The 19,586-nt window shown below is 38.8% G+C and overlaps 3 protein-coding genes across 4 annotated transcripts in view; 2 read left to right on the top strand and 1 right to left on the bottom strand.

Annotated features, from left to right (window-relative positions):
* The window catches only part of LOC111640954 (cytochrome P450 3A8-like), a 31,045-nt gene extending 30,801 nt beyond the window's left edge, over positions 1-244 (bottom strand). For both annotated transcript variants that reach the window (XM_023387047.1, XM_023387045.1), the window contains exon 1: positions 208-244. The gene's annotated coding sequence lies outside the window, so the exon portion shown is untranslated. The remainder of the gene's footprint in view (positions 1-207) is intronic.
* An 8,979-nt stretch (positions 245-9,223) lies between these two features.
* LOC111640945 (23 kDa integral membrane protein-like) lies at positions 9,224-12,203 on the top strand. Its single transcript, XM_023387035.1, has 7 exons — positions 9,224-9,356; positions 10,160-10,366; positions 10,567-10,644; positions 10,735-10,809; positions 10,879-10,971; positions 11,329-11,412; positions 12,003-12,203. Exons 1-7 carry the CDS (start codon positions 9,312-9,314, stop codon positions 12,045-12,047), a joined length of 627 nt encoding a protein of 208 aa, XP_023242803.1. The 5' UTR covers positions 9,224-9,311; the 3' UTR covers positions 12,048-12,203.
* Positions 12,204-15,159: 2,956 nt separating this feature from the next.
* The window catches only part of LOC111640944 (meteorin-like protein), a 5,584-nt gene continuing 1,157 nt past the window's right edge, over positions 15,160-19,586 (top strand). The window contains exons 1-2 of the mRNA XM_023387034.1: positions 15,160-15,478; positions 17,979-18,370. Coding sequence (XP_023242802.1) covers positions 15,294-15,478; positions 17,979-18,370 — 577 coding nt within the window. The 5' untranslated portion in view covers positions 15,160-15,293. The remainder of the gene's footprint in view (positions 15,479-17,978; positions 18,371-19,586) is intronic.

The following is a 19,586-nucleotide window of genomic DNA, read 5'->3' as shown; positions in this document are numbered from 1 at the left end:
TGTGCAGGTCGGTGCGATCTTATCATATATCATATGAAAAGTAATTTAAAAATAATCTAAGAGATTTCATGAAAAAAATTTTAAAAAGAATAACAATTATTACAATTATTATAAATATTATAACTTGTAATATTAATAATTATAATTATTAACATTATAATATATTACTTATATATTATATGTTATTGAAATTTATAATCAACTTACATTGTTCTCTTTAAATTCTTCTTTTTCCAACAATTCTGTATGAAAAGAAAAAGTATCAGTGTAACAGTGTAATCAGTAAATATTTACTGTAATATAAATTCAACCAAAAGAAGTAAAACATTGCATCCAATTGCTGTACAGATTGGGAGTGCCCAAAGTGTTCAGTATCAACCCTGGGATCAATAAGACATTTTTAAAGATCAATTGAAAATGGTTCATTAAAATTATTAGTCCAATAGATTATTTATATGACGGTTTGAAATGTTATAAATTAGCACTCCAATGGTATTCGGATTAATACTGGTTTACCAGATTTATTTATTTATTATTGTTATTAACTGTATTAGCAAAATCCAATAGAGAGAGCCAATGAAAAGTCAAGAAATCCTCAAAGCGACTGACAATAAAAACTGTTTGTCATTTTCTCATCCATGTTATTACCCCAATTCGTGCATACATGACCACGCCATCCACAAAACCTCTAGTGGTAAGTGTAACCTACTTGGTGTCAAGATTCTGCAGGGCCCCAAAAAAGCGTGTCAAGTCTTCACAATTTGTGTCCAACCTCATCATAAGCAGCCAACCAATACGACACAACCACACAAATCTCTAACTGTTCTGGTGCTAAGCTTTGATCAATCAAAACAGAAAACTACAAATATCATAGGGCCAGTTCTAGAATTAATTGTTGGATTGTTCAAAGTTGAAATAAAAAAAGAAAAAAAAATCTTTAATCATTTTTGAGAAACCAGATCGAAAAATGTTGCAAAAACTTCTTAAAAATGAAAAACATTCCTGACAAAGAGTACTGACTAAAGTCAACTAGCAATCATAATTCCACTTTTGATAAGTAAGGATTCATCAAGTGTAATACAGTACTATCTTTGCACACAATCCACGACTCACTTCAGTCTCGATTTGCCTACAATCTCAATTGTGACTGTCGCCAGACGAACGTCGAGCTGTTCGCACAGGCAGTCTGCTCGAGAAGAACCCGGCTATTACACACGATGATAAAATTGACATAACTACATGATAAGTCACAAACACCAACAAACAAAATGGAAGTTTTGGTTAGAAATAAATACTTTTTCTTGCCATATATCTAATAATAGACAGATGTCATCATCTCTCCAGATATATTTTTTATTTCTCTGTTGATAGCCCGACACGTGTTCCGCAGCCATTAAAATGTCAACGTTTTAAAATATTTATCTTAACCAATTTTAAATAGCGCTAAGTTCAAATCATTTAGGAAAGGAACAAAAATGAACCAAGTGTTAAATATTAAAATAGTGTGATGTGTGGGTGATAAGGAAAAAAATCCATACCTAAAATATATATCACTTATTAATTTAATATTTTAGTGAAATATGAATAAAGCATGGCTTGAAATTTTGCGCCCCATCGTGGCTTGCGCTGTAGGCGGTTGCCCGGTTTGTCTATATCGGTGTTTCCCAACCTTTTTTGTGCTATGCCCACCTAAGCCTTTCTAAAATTCTTATGCCTCNATTAATAAGAAATGTACCTCTTTCCATCTTGTCCCGTATGAACCCAACAACCACGTTGTTTTTGGTGAAGGAATTCCTCTTCTTTTCCAGTAACTATACACTATACTGAGATAACTAAAGTATTTAAATTGAATGTTAGTTAGTTGTATGTTAGTATATTAGTATGTTAATTAGAATATTTAATAATTGTTCTAATTTAAGAGAGGAAAATGAAAAACCTTACATGTAAGTAACTGATATTAAAGCGATGAAAAATCCAATAATCCAATATGGCTGAAAGTATTTTGTAGTGAACTCCATTTAAACTTAAATATACTCTGACGATATACTCTATTATATTCTAGAACTACAATGATAAAATAAATAGATAGATAAAACTATAAAAATACATTGGATACTGATTTGATATCAGGATTTTTTTTAACGTAAAGATGTTTTATACATAAAATAATTGATTAATTGATGATAATTTATTATTGATTTAAGATTACTAATGATTTTTATAATAGCAGAATATTATAAAACTATACAGAAAATAGCCTTTGTGTCTGACGATGAAAAGCTCGATGATAATTTAAAAATTTAAATATAAAATAATAAAAATGTTATAGAAAATTATTAAATATTTTTGTATTTATATAATTTATTAATTATAAAAAATAGCTTATTGAAATAGCTGTAATTTCTCATAGAGAATGATTATACATTAATTTGTGCGAATGTTATAGGGATTCTATTTATAATGTAATCATTTATATATTGCGTAGATTAAAAAATAATAATAAAATTAGAAAACAGTCAACAAAATTTAATTAAAAGTATTATTTAAAAAGCTGAAAAAAGCGAGTTTCCCTCCTCTTAAACAAAAGGTTAATTTGACCAGAAAGTCCGATAACGCTGCACAACAATGAAAATGTTTCGGGCTCAAAATTAGCGTATTCTTATGTATTTCCATCTGTTAAATTAAAAATCACCATAAAAATGACCGATTAGTTCTTGCTTTGGAGATACATTAACATGTCTTATTTTTAGGGTCTACATTTTATTTTGGGAAAAATTTATTTTTTTGGGAGTTGTCACCTCTCAACTGGCATAGCACAACGTTATCCATACGTTTGTAGATTATAAACATAATAAATGTAACTATGACTCTGAGTTTAATATTGCTTCTGTTTTTCTTTTTACAGAATTCCTGGTTTTGGAGTGTAATACTGATTATACCAAAATGCCACGAAAATGTGTAAATTTAATGAACAATTTTTGTTATATTTGTGGTAAAATAATATTTTCGTCACAGAAACGCAATCTGACGCCTCTTGTGAAGATTGCCTATCACCATTATTTTGGTACGAAGGTAGAGGACCAGGATAAGTCATGGGCTCCACACTTACTGTATGTTGCAACTTTTGTTCACTTATACTACGAGAATGGCTGAAAAATAAAAAAACGATCTATGGCTTTTGCTGTGCGGGAACCTACAAACCATAAAGATGACTGCTATTTCTGCTTGACTCCTCCTATAAAGGCAGGATTGTCAATAAATAAAAAAGGAACAGTTCAATATCGAAATCTTCCATCTGCTATTTGACCTATTCCACATTCAGATAGTTTACCAGTTCCTACTCCATCCCAACATTATGAGCTTGAAGTAGAAAATGAAGAAAGTGTGGGAGAAGAAGAACCCAACAAGCCTTTCACATTCCATGACCCTGATTTTGAGGCAAAAGATGATACACCACACAGACTGAGTCAAGCGGAATCGAGTGATCTCATTTGAGACCTAGACCTGTCAAAGAATAAGGCGGAACTTCTAGGGTCAAGACTACAGCAATGGAATCTTCTCNATTTTGGAAAGTTAATTTTACTACATTTGCGTTAAAAAGATGGCCTCATTTACACTAACTGTAGTTATCTTTTGACATTAATGGTTAATTCATATAATTGTTTACTGGTATCAAAACTATTGGTGTTAATTATATTGTCTGCGTATGTGGTAACAAAATACTTCTGCATCCAGATGCTTAAATCATTAATGTAAGCATTAATAAACACGTGTCCGGGAATAGAGCTTCTAGAGTTGCTTCTGTCCACAATAAATTAGTCTGTATAATTGTAATGGCATATTATGCATACGGCTGTCCATAAATTATGTAACGCAGATACATGAGGTGAGGTGTTAATGAAAACATTACATAATGCTAGGATCTCCCGGTAAGACAATGACTCACTTTTGTTTCTGAAGTGGTGCATAGGGAACCATAGTGTTTGTGTCACTGCTTTATATGTTACGCATGTAATTAATAAAGTGATGCAACATTTGATATCCCGTGCTGTGTATTATTTCTTACTTGTTATTACAATTAAGATCGAAGTTATACGTTACGTAATTTTGGATGTAGGTATTTGCAATGACGTTAAGGACCGTTACAAGAGATGGAATAGTTGTTAAAAAGTATAAAAATAGCGTTACATAATTCATGGACGATTCCTATATTTGAAAGTGTTTTCAACTATTGTAAAACATATCCACGTACCAGAGTTTGTAAGTTTAGTAATTATAATGCAATGCACTAAATGCTTATAAAAAGCATTTATCATACAAATTAATGACGTTCATCCTAACAGTTTGGCTTTAGAAAATTTCAACCCTCCACGTAAATGCTTGAATATCACACATAGTTGACTGTAAATCTATATAAAAGCAGAATTGTTGAAAACACTTTCAACAAATTTCACTTTATAGCTTATACAGAATTAGTAACATTTGCTTATACTGGTTGTCAAACAGACAGTTTGTAACCCAGATCTTTGTATTAAAACTTCTATTTTTTCATTAACCTAAGTTTGAAAACAGGGGACCGAAATAAGGTATCAAGTGAACATTAACAAAAATACGAAATCATCACGCCACAATATCACATTCATTATTAATTAACCATATTAAACCGCAAGCCATATTAAATTTTTACAGTTTACTTTGCCAACTTTTACCCAAATCAGCAATACATTCACTCTGCTAGTGGGATGATGGAGGCCTCATAATCCAAAATTCGCAGGTAGGTAGGCCTGTGATCAGATTGAATTTCGGAACAGAAGGCTCCCATCATCCAACAATCAGATCAAATGGATTCTTGGTTTGGGCAAATATTCACTCTGATCGCAGGTCTACATACCGCCAGCATCAGAATGTTATGCCTGGTAGCCTATTTTAGTAGCATATTTGCCCAAACCAAGCATTCATNCTTGAATATCACACATAGTTGACTGTAAATCTATATAAAAGAAGAATTGTTGAAAACACTTTCAACAAATTTCACTTTATAGCTTATACAGAAATAGTAACATTTGCTTATACTGGTTGTCAAACAGACAGTTTGTAACCCAGGTCTTTGTATTAAAACTTCTATTTTTTCATTAACCAAAGTTTGAAAAGAGGGGACCGAAATAAGGTATCAAGTGAACATTAACAAAAATACAAAATCATCAATCCACAATATCACATTCATTATTAATTAACCATATTAAACCGCAAGGCATATTAAATTTTTACAGTTTACTTTGCCAACTTTTACCCAAATCAGGAATACATTCACTCTGCTAGTGGGATGATGGAGGCCTCATAATTTGAAATTCGCAAATAGGTAGGCCTGTGATCAGATTGAATTTCGGAACAGAAGGCTCCCATCATCCCACAATCAGATCAAATGGATTCTTGGTTTGGGCAAATATTCACTCTGATCGCAGCTCTACATACCGCCAGCATCAGAATGTTATGCCTGGTAGCCTATTTTAGTAGCATATTTGCCCAAACCAAGCATTCGTTTGCTCTGCTTGTGGGATTATGGGGGCCTCCTGATCCGAAATTCACTCTGATCACAGGCCTACCTACTGCAAGCATCAGAATGTTATGCCTGGTAGCCTATTTCAGTAGCATATTTGCCCAAACCAAGCATTCATTTTGCTCTGCTTGTGGGATTATGGGGGCCTCCTGATCCGAAATTCACTCTGATCACAGGCCTACCTACTGCAAGCATCAGAATGTTATGCCTGGTAGCCTATTTTAGTAGCATATTTGCCCAAACCAAGCATCCATTTGCTCTGCTTGTGGAATGATGGGGGCCTCCTGATCCGAATTTCACTCTGATCACTGGCCTATCCACTGCAGGCATCAAATGTAGAACGTGATTAACATGCTTTCTATTGAAGATCCATTGGCTTTTATATAGTATGGTCTGAAAGATTAAAATATACACTTGTAATCTGTTTCAGGTTAGTTTTCACATTTCTTTTTAAAAGTCAATTTATGGTTGGTAACAAGATTTACTCTTCTGTAGAGGACACGACCACTGATAGATCTTCATTTGGGTGTTGAAAGACCTGTGGGATATAAATTGATGTTCTGTGTGACAACGAGAGACTCTTTGATATACATTTTCATATTACAGTATATTATTTATATTATACTATATTAGTTATATTTACATTTTTAGCGTAATCTTTTATTCGTTGCTATATTTATTTGAAATTGACAAATTTTTACGAGAATTCCTCCAAAAAACATTTGATTAAAATAACCTAATAATTGGAATTTTTGCCATGGGTTTCAGTTTAATGAATTAATGGAATAGCAACGAATATCCAGTTTTATTCCCCGATTGTTATTCTGTCAAGCAATCGGGGTCAGTTTCTGGAAATCAAAAAACTACCACAAAATGGGTGTCGCCTTGACGTGGCTTTGTGGCTTAATGTGTGAAAATTTTATCAAGTTTTACACACAAAATTTTCCACAGACTAAGTATACCCGACAGAAGTATTTCAAAATAATTTTTATCGCTGATAACCAGAGAGACTTGAGTCTATAATCTGAGTTTTTTAGACCTGTTTAACCTCTAGAACAGGTGTCACCAATCTTATTTTACAGCTGGCCGCATAACCATTTTGTTTAATATAGTGTGCTGAATATTCAAAAAATAAAGAAAACCAACATATTTACAGTCGACCTTCCATAACACTGTTGGTTATTCCGTTTTATATAAATTCCATGTAGTACGAGTCACTTAGATTTTACAAATATGTGTGCCGGGCTGTGAATGGCTCACGTATTTGTAAAATCTAAGTGACTCGTACAACATGGAATTCATATAAAACGGAATAATCTACAGTTATATTTATAGGGGGGGTCGATTGTATTTACCAATACACAAACAATTAATTACTTTTCTTAGAAACTTCATTGCAGGTACTTACACAAAAAGTTCTTCAGTGATTTTCCTAAAAATTATATTACTGTCAAATGCAGAATTGAGATTGGACCAATTTTGGCATTTTTATTTACACTTATTTTAATTTTTTCTGCGTAGTAATTTCATTTATAATCTATGATATTTCCATATAAATAATTATATTTTAGCTAATTTGTGGTACAGTGCGGCGACGGTCTGAAAGAACTGATTTGGTCTGAGGGCCGTAGTTTGGTGACCCGTGCTCTAGAAGATTCTGTAGTGCCGAATAAACAATAAGAAGAAGTAAAAGAAGAAGAAGAAATACAGTTTTTTTTTTTGGAGGATTTTCGCACTTTTTAATTTATTATATTTCGACAACTTCTTTATTTAAAAATCTGAAATTTTGCACACTACCTAAGAAAGAATTTTTCTAATTGTTATTCGGAGGAGATATTTAGAATTACTTTAAGCGTTTGCGGGAGCCACACTGAATGTATTAGAAAAGCATAAAAGTAAAGACTTAAGAACTAAATTAGAAATAGTAATAAATGACTCGAGTAAGTTCTTGCAGTGATACACAAAAATAGTGTTATGGCATGTTCATTGTATGTGTTGTTGTGCATATACAGATGGAAAGTATAGCGCTCGGTCAAAAAATGACCCCTCCCAAATTTTTACAATTTTGGACTCGGGACACCTCGAAATTTCGAGATACGCAAAATATTCGAGGTTTTTTCTATATGTGTAGATGTTATACTGTGTGTGTGGGGGAGGGGGGAATGATTTGGTTCACCTCGTTTGAAGCCTAATAATTTCTGTGGTCTGAATGGTTAGAATCAGATGGAGTCAGATGGTTTAAGACAGGAATTAGTTATTAAGTGTCAAAGTGGTTGAACTGAATCGTGTCCCCATGCACATTCTAACATCTTAGGCGAGAACATCTTAACGGGTTTTATTGTACTATTATAAAATGCCAAAAAAGTTTACTTTGAGGGTAGAGACGAGTTTTATTTATTTATTTTTTAATTTTCGTTAGAATTTAATACTTGAAATCATTGAAGGATTTCGAATCACAAAACCATCACAAAATGCAATGAAAATGTATAATCAACAGAGGTTGTAATACCTTGCATTTCAAGATATTAGCCTAAAAAGATCCCACCAACACTCTTCAATAAGAGACAAAAAGGTAAAAGTGTACGCACAAAACATAACATATACACTGTAAATAATAAAGTTAACATTTTACAGTTGCCTGTAATACTACATGTTCAGTGCCTGGCTTTTTTGAACAGGTAGAGAATCATTGCAAAGATGTGTGAGAGTGCATACAGGGTACTTTAAACACTTCTTGTAAGCAAGAAATAGTGGTGGGTAACATATACACTGTAAGAAATAAAGTTGTTTCGAGCACACACTTGTACCTCTTTGTTTCTTTATTGAGGAATATTGGAATTTTTTCAGGCTAATATCTTAAAAATGCGTGACCACTTTGTCTTCACCTTTCAACTTAGGGCCTCTTCGATCTATAAGCTAAATGGACGCACTGGGTAGGGCCCCCTTTTCTAGGGGAAGGGACCCCGCTGACCGTTATTGTGAGCTAGTCACTCATTGCTAGAGAACTCTATGTGCAGTACAGGCTGCACCAAAACGTATATCTATGTATGAGGGTTGAATCTCTGAGGGAACCAGAGCTAGAGTCAGAGCCTGAGTATTTATCTCATGTTCGACTTAACCCGAGTCACTCAGTGGTCGCTGGGTGCCAGATCAAGCTTATGATTAAGACAAAGACTCTTTGTACTCTGTAGTGTCACTTGGCGGAACAGAGGCAATTTACTTAGAGTTTGTTAATTAATACGAAACTGAAGTGTGCCATGGTTGAGAAAAGCGAAATACTACACGGGTTTAATATACAGTGTACACCCGTGTACCTAGCACCAAAATTTTATTGTTTTCTTTAAATTCTTTGGAAATAACTCCAATAAAATCTAAATTATAATTATAGATTTAAAATTTCAAGAGAAATTTCCGTATTTAAAAATTTATGAGACTATATTTAACATTTTCTTATGTCGATTTGACATTGTTGTGGAACAAGCTTCAACAAATTTGCAGATAGATTTAATAAATCTCATCTATCTTCTGAATTAAAATATATATTTGAAGCCAATAATAAAAGTTCAATATTATACAAAATACACGTCTGTAATAATAAATTTCCTAAGTTAAAAACACTGGCGATGATCGTTACAGCTGTAATGGGAATCTCGTGCTTTTATAATTCGAAATTTCTTCGTTGAATATCGAACCGACTTAAACGAAAGTTCGAATTTTTTAAAAAGATAAATGAATCTTGTGCAAAGCGTTTACGATGATAGTCAAGTTTATTTTGTTTGCTAATAATATAATAACACTGGTAAGTAATTCATTTATAAGAATATGCGTGCTTTGCTATGGTATTGGAATAATTAAATAACTTTATTTTACAAGGGAAACATTTAAAAATTCTAATTGAGTAACAGTTGAATCCGAGTTGATCTCGGATGGGAAACCAATGAAGGTAGAAACATTGCGGTTTAGCGAGTCATAAATGCATTTAGTTTATCGTTTACTATTCTATATCATTGGCCAGAGAAAGGATTCTTTGTTCCATTGGTTGAGTTACACACTGTATTTCGAACCGAGTTACTGGCAGATGATGATCCTGGTTGGCTTTATTGCTTCTGAAAGTTCTCCTTCCGGTTTTAAGACGACCAGATGACAATGCTATTGCATTGGGAAGAACGTTGACTTTCATATTTAACTATTAGTGTGATGATTTTTTTTGTTGAAAGCGGCTGAAATAATAAATTAATATTCATTTTATACTGAAAAACTTTAACGCTATGTCCCTATATTTTAACACTTTTATAGACCCAGTAGTTTTTTCTCTACGAGCGTATGAAGTGCTAGATGGAGGAGGAGGAGGAGAAAACACTGTTTCGTGCTTTTCGGGCTTATATTTCGACAACCGTTTTACAGAAAATTTTGAAATTTCGCATACTTCTTAAGAAAATAATAGAAGTTTAACAATGGCGTTTGGAACGTCGCGACGTTCCAAACGCCATTGTCAAACTTCTAGGCTCACAGGAAGTCTGACGTATACATTTTCGCGGTGAAAACGTCGGCCTCAATTTCTCTAATAATGTATCCGGTAAAAACAAAATTAATTCCTTTTAGGTTTTCGGTATAATCGTCACAATAACTGGAGTATGGATATTAAAAGATCCTCAAGTGATGAAGTTATTCATAGACGAACCGCTAAAATCGATCGAATTATTGAGAATTGCTTCGTATCTGATTATTATCGTCGGACTTACCGCCTTCTTTATAGGATTTCTTGGATGTTGCGGAGTGTGTCTAGAAAGTTTACTACTGTTATGTTGTGTAAGTATGTTTATATATATTTAAATAAGTGGTTTAATTAATGCCGGGTGTGGATTCGCACCTGCAAGAGGGTAAAGTTGGAGATAAAACGAGGAATGCTCTTGTTTTAACCGAATTTTCCATCATCTACACAAAAAAAATCTTTATATTATAATAATATTTATCATTTATTATATTGAAAAATATAATTTTCGATCTAGTTTGCCAGTTCGTTGTTTTTTCCTCTAATCCTTTGTGTAATAGTAATCTCTATGACAATGTATTTGACCGGAAAAAAGGTTTGAATTATAATTAAAATTAATTTGCATAAATATAATTTGTTAGTCTTTTAATAATTTTTATAATTTTCTAATTAATTAACAAAATAGATAAAATATACAGTGGAAAAGCAATTACTCGGCTATTTACTCAATACAAAATTCTTCACTTCTATTGAATTTTTGGTAAGTTTCATACGCATTTTTTAATTAATTAATTTAAATTTTAATATTAAAATTCTGTTATTTCACTAGTTTAAATGTTGTGGTGTGACAGGAGAATTAGATTACAAGGGAAATATAACAATGTCTTGTCGAGTTAATAAAGTGGAGATTAAACATCCAAAAGTAAGTTTTAAACAAATAAATTCCAATGAAATTATTATAAATAGCTCATACTTCAATTACAATTATAATAATATTGATCCAGAATAAATAATTTATACATTATCTATTAAATATATTTGTATACAGTAGACTCCCCTATAACACTGTAGATAATTCCGTGTTATATGAATTCCATGTTGTACGAGTCACTTAGATTTTATAAATACGTGAGCAGTTCACATCCCGGCACACGTATTTGTAAAATCTAAGTGACTCGTACAACACGGAATTCGTATAACACAGAATTATCTACAGTGTTATAGGGGTGTACTATACTAGGGGTGTATTATACTGTTCTAATCTTTTAATATATTGTAGGGTTGTTTAGACAAACTGTCTGAAATATTGCAGGATAAAGCACAAATAGTATACGGAATGACGACTACAATAGCAATTTTAATAGTAAGTGAAATTAAATACATAAAATAAAGGATGAAGTGAATAACAAGGAATGTCACTAATTGTTTTTATTATGAGATATTTAAATAGGAACAAATAGGAAAAAATTAAGAACGAATGTTAAGATTATTAGCTTATTTCGTGCTTCTAACCCCTCTATTGTATTATATTATAGTATTTGATTTCTATTTACAAAGGTTATATTAACGTAAGGGTTTATCACACCGAGTGACGTCGACCCCCCTATAACACTGTTGATTTTTCCGTTTTATATGAATTCCATGTTGTACGAGTCACTTAGATTTTACAAATATGTGAGCCAATCATAGCCGTGCACTCGTATTTGTAAAATCTAAGTGACTCGTACAACATGGAATTCATATAAAACGGAAAAATCAACAGTGTTATAGGGGGGTCGACTTGTAATTAATGAACCATTCTATTTTACATCCATCACTCGTGTTACGAATGCTAAGTTGACATTTACCTATCAGGTGACGTGACTCGGTATTTTAAACAATGTGACATAACTTGTTTCTCTCTTAGCACCTTGAAATATGAAGTCATTTTTATAACTTTGCTTTATCTTCAAGGTTATTTCAATTGCATTGGCTTTTTATATCAGAAGAAGAACATAATAATTTTCTATCGCTTCAAATTAAGTTTCTCTTAATTAACAAAACATATGAAAATGTAAGGGAAAAAAATGTAATAAAATAATAATATAACTAAGATGATGATCTGACACAAGAAAACAATTTAATAAAAAGCTAAATATAGTAATATTTGCCGGATATATTCATTCACTTTTGTAATTCCGAGTAACATTTCGAATGAAATTCGTTTTGTTTTCATTCAATTTTATTATTATTATTACTATTTTTTATAAGCAATTACACCGTAAAATCGAATTAGCTTTATAAGAAACCCTCGTGAACTTTGACCTATCGTCCAGGAAGTTTGGCGAAGACCTCAAGGATAACCAGAAAAGCTTAAGTTTAAAATCTGACCTTTTTAGATTCGGTAGTGTTTCTTTTCCCCCCTCTACGAGAGTCTGCAGTATCGGATGAAAAAAAGAGGAGGAGGATGAGGAGGAGAAGAAGAAAATATAGCTTTTTTGGCAATTTTGCTCTTTTCTATTGCTTATATTTCGATAGAAAATCTTGAAATTTTTCACATTACATAAGAAAACAATTGTCTTTCGAACGAGATTTTACCAAATTTTCCTTCGAACTTAACCTTTGAACTACAAAAATACAGGCGATGAAATAAAGCAGTTTGTCTATGTTATTACTGATTTAGAAAGGATTGTTTCTTTTTTTCTTTCTTTTTAATATTCGAAGGTAATAAAATCTGGTAAGAAGTTCGTACCGTATTGGCACCGAAATTGTTTTAAGCGTTGGATGAATAGAAAGGAGTAGGAAACGATCACCTAGACGACGTGATCCGTTCTGTCGTCGGCAATATTTACGCAAACATTTAATTGCTTTAATGGGATAATGGTTTAAAAAAGAAAGTTTAGAAGACGACGGCCCGTGACCTTCTTAAGGCGGAGACTTTTCTTGGGGGTCTCGACCCGTCGCCCACGCCAAATATTACAGACGGCGTCTCTCTCTCCCCGGCCGCTTTTACCGGTTTGTCCCCTAACAAAGCCTCCTTCCCCAGAAGACGTCGCGCCCGTTTGTCCTTAATCCTGCCATTTTCTCTTCGTCCTTTATTTTCTCCTTCGTGGGAGGGAGAGACGGCATATAACGACGGATGAGGCGGCGTCGAGACGAAGTTTTTTTTGGGGGGGAGGACGAACGACGACTTTTCGGAAAATAGAAAATTACGAGAAAAGAGTGGGAAGGCGACGAACCCGGGTCTCCGGGGTCAAACCGGTTACGCCCTCTACTGTTTGGTCGCCGGCCGATTCTAAAGGAACCGCCACCGGTAAGACCGCCTCGACCTTCGACCCCGTTCGACGAGCGTAGTTGGCCGATCCACCCTCCGTCTAACCGGTCGAGGCCGGATAATCGGCTCTTACGAAAGTCGAGAGGAGGTGGAAAATCCCCGTCGGAGGATGAGGACGTCACTTCTCTGCATTTAAAGAAAGCAATAGAGCAAATACGCACGATTCACACCCGGAGAAGATACGACGGTCTTCATCATCGTTTATATTCGGTGGGGCCGGGTTAGGGCCCCACCGAAGTTTCTCGTCCGAGCTAAATCAGCTAGTTTACAATTACGCCGACGGTCCCCACGTTTCCGTCCCCCCGCGGCGGTGGGGGATACGGTAAGGGAGAGAAGACGGCGCGCAGTCACAACCGCACTGGGAAAACGGTAAACGTGTGGTTCCGGCCGTTATTAATAGGAATTTCCTGCCGCCCGGGACGAGTGCAGTCACGAAAAACAATAAGTTTGTGTTACTGCTCGGCGTAAACTAGAATAAGCGGACGACCGGTTAATCAATTAATTATGGGTTACGCCGGCGGTCGACCGGTTAATAGGTAGGTAAAGTAATCTTTAGGACGGATACGGTCCCCCGGGTTGCCCCGAGTCGCGGCCGTCGGACGGAATAATACGAAAATTACGCCGGAATTGACTGTAGAGAGGTGGGCGACCGGCTTACCCCCGTCGTTCGGAGCGGAAGGAACATTTTCCCAACGTGAAGTGACGGCGCTCTTTAACAATATCGACCCAGAGGAACCAAATGAGGAAGAATCTCCTACCGATTCTGCCACGGGGAAAGGCGCAAAAGTTTTCCTCGGCTGGAAAAACTATATTTTGTTAACGTTTTCCATAATTACACCCGCACTCGACCACTCGACACACGCGGCTTTATCTACATTTCCGCAAAATTACTATTCCTACATCCCACAATTTTGACATGTTAGGTAAATAAGTCTGTAAATTGACCTTTACCAAATACTTTAAAACCTGGTCGCCCGTCCCTTTGGCAAAATTTCCAAAGCTTAGAAATTCTCAACCAAATAAAACTCAACCCTCGACGCCGAAAGGTAATCTGAATCGCCTGCCTCCTCCGCCCTTCCCCGTTCCGTCCGCCGGACTCTCGCCCCGCCTACGAAAAATGGCGGAAGTCCCCGGAAGACGGTAAAGTTCCTCTTCCGCGACCCTTTTATTTCCTCTTCCGTACTTCCCGGGAACCGCCCACTTACCGAGAGGGGAAGGGCGCTTCCCTCCGCTCCTCTAGCCGGCACTTACCTCCCATCCGCGCCCAAGGCCCGTTCCGGGAGAAGTGGCCCACTCTCCCCTCCCTATCGCTCCCCCCGCCGCCGGTGGCTTTTGGCCTCTCACCACGCGCCGCCGGGGGAGGATCTCCGGCCACTCTTATTTCTTATTCTACAGTTTACCGGAAGCTAACCCGCGGGTGCCGTCACCCGTCGCCAGCGCGTGCGGAGACGACGCAGGCGTCTCCGACGGAAAACCCGCTGGTGGCCTTTTTGGCCGAAGGACGGGCGAAGAAGGGGAAGCGGAAGAGCGCCCTTCCGTCCCGTCACCTCACCTCGGCCGCCGCCGCTTTCCCCCTTTCGTACCCGGGACGGCCGGAAGAAAAAACGCCCGAAGAGCCGCCGTCGGCCCACGCCTTCCGCCGCCGGGCCCGTCCGTTCCCCCCCGTGACGGAGCGCGCGGTGCGGAACCGTCCGCCGCGGCCCGGCCCGGTCCGCGCGCCGCGGGACGGCGGAGGACGGAACGACGCGCGCCGCGGGACCGGACGGCCGCCCTCCGGAAACCGACGGGAGTCCGGGACGGGACGGTCGAGACGCCGCGCGGTCGGCCTTCTTCCCTCCGTCGAATGGACCCGTCCGTCCTCCCCCCCCGAGTGGACCGGTCCCGACCGCCGCCCGGAGCAAACGGGCGCCGCCGACTCATTCGGTCCATGGATGGTGACGCGGTGGACGGTCGACGGCGTCCGGCTCCCGGCCGGGCTTCTGCGGCGGGCGGCGGTGGCGCGCTCCGGCCGGCCCGCGCCTAGGATGCGGGCGGCCACCGCCTGGACCCTGGTGGCGCTGGTGGCCCTGTGCCCCCGGAGGGCCCGCGCCTCCGATGGATGCGACTGGACCGGAAGGTGAGTGGCTTTCCTCTTTCCGCGGGCGGCAGACCCCGGGCCTCCGGACGGAGGGGTAAGGGGGAGAAAACGGAGGGAAGAGAGGGGCAATCGGGGAGGGTCACCGGGAAGACGGGAGCGGACCCTTTCGGGCCGGAAGCCCGTCCAGGGCACCGCCGACAAAGTCCGCCGGAAGTCGAAATACCGAGAGTTGCGGGAGGGAGACGAGCGACGGGTCGAAGGCCGAGAGGAGAAGACGTCGTCGCGCGCAGCACCCACGCCTTTAATTAATCCGCCACGCGTCGTCTCGTCTCGGGCGCGCCGGTGACGCACGCGGAGTGAGTAAAGGTTGCTTTTTCGGTAGAAGCGCGGCGTCGGTTCCGTTTTAATGCCACGACTCCGTTCCCTGGCCGATACTCTTCTTTCCTCGCGCATCGTTCGGTGGCCCACGCGCTCCGCGGTAGTTGCGCCCCGATAAAGTACAGTACAGTACTATTAACGGCCGACGTAATGTAAACAACCGCGCGTCGCCTCCGGACCGGCCCGTCCGACGCGGGTTGCCGGGTCAAATTCTAAATGCGTCGGCAGATTTTGTCCTAAGATTTGCTCGACCACGTACGGTACCGTAGTGTGACGTGGATTGCCCCTAGCTCGTGCCACTGGTGCCGGTGGAAGGACGTTTGTGGCGTCACACGACGGTGAAAGTAGCGGGCGTAGTCTAACAAAGGCGAATGTAATAGAGCGAAATAGCTTAGGGGTGGAAATTCAAAAGTACAAAGCGGTAGGAAAAGGACGGCGGGTAGAAACTTTAAAATACCGTAACGTGATTTAATATGAAGTTATACTCTTCCTTCGGGCCGTCATTTTCTATTCCCCGTCAGCCGTTTGTTTTGTCTTCTATATTTGAATTATCGACTTTCCTCCGGCCGTGGGTTGAAGAGCAATCGAGCTTTACTTCTATATTATTTAATTTGCCCGTTTTGGCAGACGGGTCCTCTGCCGTCGCTAGTTAATAACGCCGGAAGTTATTAACTATTGGCCAAGATGTTCCTACACCGGAAGAGTGTAGCCTTAGGTCGTTCGAGTGTTACGGTATTCGCTTATGCTATTACCTAGATAACTTTCATCTTTATTTCCCCCCTTATAAATTTGTGGCTCTCCATCGAAATATTACAGTACAGTAGACCCCCTATAACGCTGTAGATAACTCCGTGTTATATGAATTCCATGTTGTACGAGTCACTTAAGTTTTACAAATACGTGAGCCGTTCGCAGCCCGGCACGTATTTGAAAATCTAAGTGACTCGTACAACATGGAATTCATATAACACGGAATTATCAACAGTGTTATAGGGGTGGTCGACTGTAATTGTTTCAACTGTGAGATACTTAAAAAGGCTTGTAATTTTTATTTATTCCAATATACTTAAAACATTTGGGTGCCATTCTAAGACAGTTGTTCTGACATCTTCCCACTTCTTCAAGAGATCTTTAATGGCAGATGTCGGCATTGATCCTCTTTCGTCTTCCTCTTTTTCGGAAGAAAACACATCTCTCTGAGTTTCTTGGTGTTCTTCATTTAAGAGTTCTTGGAGTTCTTCTGTCGTCAGATCAGTTTCAGGTTCCATTATGAGCTCTTTAAATTCACCTCCAATTCCAGATCTCTAGCAGTTGTCACGATTTCATTCATAATTTCAGGGACATCCTCTCCCTCTCCCCGAATGCAGGAGGGAAAGAGCTTTCGCCAAGCAGAATTCAACTGTCGTTGAGTGATTTCTGACCATGCCTTTTGAATGAGCTTCAAGAATAGCTTCAAGAATGTCAAATATTTCTTTCCAAAACACTTTTAATAACATCGTTGAGGAGAACTTGCATGCTTCGAAACACCGACGAAACAATGCTCGAACGTACGAGTACAATTTCTTGAAACTCGCAATAACCTCTTGATCCATTGGTCGAATCAACGAAGTGGTATTCGGAGGTAGAAACTGAACTGTCAACTAGTCTTCCAGCAAATTATCTTCAAGGTCTTTTGGGTGTCCTGGTGCATTATCCAATAGCAACGGTGCTTTTAATGGCAATTCATTGGTCTGAAGGTAATCTTCGATGCTTGGAGCACAATCATTCTTTGAAAAAAAACCTACGTAACCCATGCTCTTTTATTCGATCTCCACATCATGGCAGTCTTTCTTTAATTACGGAATGTTTTTTTAATGCTCTAGGGTTCTCAGAATAATAGACAAGAAGCGGGATAAGCTTCATATTATTACTAGCATTAGCTCCCAAAAGTAACGTCAATCGGTCATTCGTAGGTTTATGCCCAGGAATATCTTTTTAAATTATCATGTTTTCGATGCTTTTACGCTGATAATACGATCTAAAATCTGTTTAGAAGTTCCATCCAATACGAAAGAATTGACCATACCGCGCGATAGTTGGTCCTTCAGAAGAGGAATTACAATAGAGCAAGTTTCGTATTCCTCTTCTGATGGCAATTTCTTCTTTTTTTTCTATTTTGCAGTGGACTGGACCATCCGGAATCCTTCCGCGGGGTGCGCCCCGTGTATCTTCGCTGCAGCCAAGGGAGAGTAGAGTGGCGCTATCCCCGAGGCGCCCTCAGGGTGGTGTTGCGACACGGAACTTCCGGCCGCGACTTTCGCGGCTGCCTGCGAGTTGGCCCGGATTGGGCCGGGGCTCGTCTCTATCTGGAAGGACGACGCAAGCTGCATCCCCTGTTCGCCCCCGACGACGGCAGTCCCTTGGATCTACTCCGCTGTTTCGCCTCGGTGGACGGCCGCGCCGCCCTGTACGTGGAGTCGCAACCCGGCGCCCGTCTGCCGCTACGAAGGACGGCTTCTTTCTCTTACGACCTGAGGCCCGCTTCCAAAAGGGCTCTGGCAGACGACATGGAAGGTAAGTTTACGTTCCTTTTACGCACTGTTATAATTGAAAAACAAAACAGAGATACTTGGAACGAGCTGCAGAAACGGAAGGCGAAAGTGGAATATTCCCGTCGCCCCTCTTCTTTTAATAGCTCGGGCCGATTGGGGGTGGAGGCGACAGTAAAATACGATCCCGTCGGTGTCATTTACGCGCGCTCTCCGTCTGCCATTTGCTTCCCGTACTCCGGCGGTGACTGGCGAGTGGCGAGTGGCCAGCCAAGCGCGACGCCTACGAGATTTTCGGGAAAACACCGGCTATTAAGTGTTAAAAGATAAACCCGTGTTGCGCTATTTTACTTCGTACAGTGCGTACGGCAGAGGCGGTGGTCCGATGTGAAAGGGAACGTCAACGCGACGAAACTTTTCGCGCGGCGCCGTTCCCACCACTTTATTTCTTATTTCTCGGAAAACGATATGCCGAAATCGTCCCGCGGGCTTCAAACGTAACGTTAAAACCGAAAATGTAGGGGAGATACGGACAAAATGACGTACGGTTTTATTTTAGGTTCATAACTCTTTATTGGTAAATCACAGCACTGTCATATTCTACACCAATCATCTTTGGTTTGTTACCTATGAAATATACTAAAATTTCTTTTAAACAATAATGAAAGACTTCGTTGGGTTTTTAAAAAGTAACGATAGTGAAGATTAAGATAATTACATTATAGCCAATCTTAACCGTTTTCACAGAATGCAAGAATTAGGTCCCCCGTTTCCAGACTAATTAGAGAATTTTTACGTTTAGTCAAACGAACTATTTTCAACGTTTCTGGAACGTTTACGATCGTTCTATAGTCGAACCAATATCCGAATTTTATGTTCAAATTTAATTCGAACAAAACATTCGAAATAGAAAGCCACTTTCAACCACTTTCAGCCTCATATCTCCCGCATCCTTATAGCTATCGAGACGCCACTACCCGTATGCACGAATGGAGACTTGGGGCTATCACCACATACAAACACCATTCACGTGCGATGTGTAGTTTTAGCAAAAAAGTGAAATATACTTGCATTTCGTTGTAATAATATTAAATGGGTGTTGGATTTGTATTTCTTTGTTTTAATAGTGAATTCCAACTTATACATTGTTAATAACATAATTTTATATACGTGCCTATCTTGCCCCATTACTGTTGCCCCTATACCAGGGGCAACTTTAATAAAAATAATTAAAATAATTA

Source organism: Centruroides sculpturatus, unplaced genomic scaffold (assembly GCF_000671375.1).
Source record: "Centruroides sculpturatus isolate CEXI.00-Female unplaced genomic scaffold, Cexi_2.0 scaffold1461, whole genome shotgun sequence".
In the NCBI taxonomy this organism is placed as follows: Eukaryota; Metazoa; Arthropoda; class Arachnida; order Scorpiones; family Buthidae; genus Centruroides; species Centruroides sculpturatus.
Note: the sequence above shows the minus strand (reverse complement) of the source record. Positions and strands in the feature narration are given on the sequence as shown.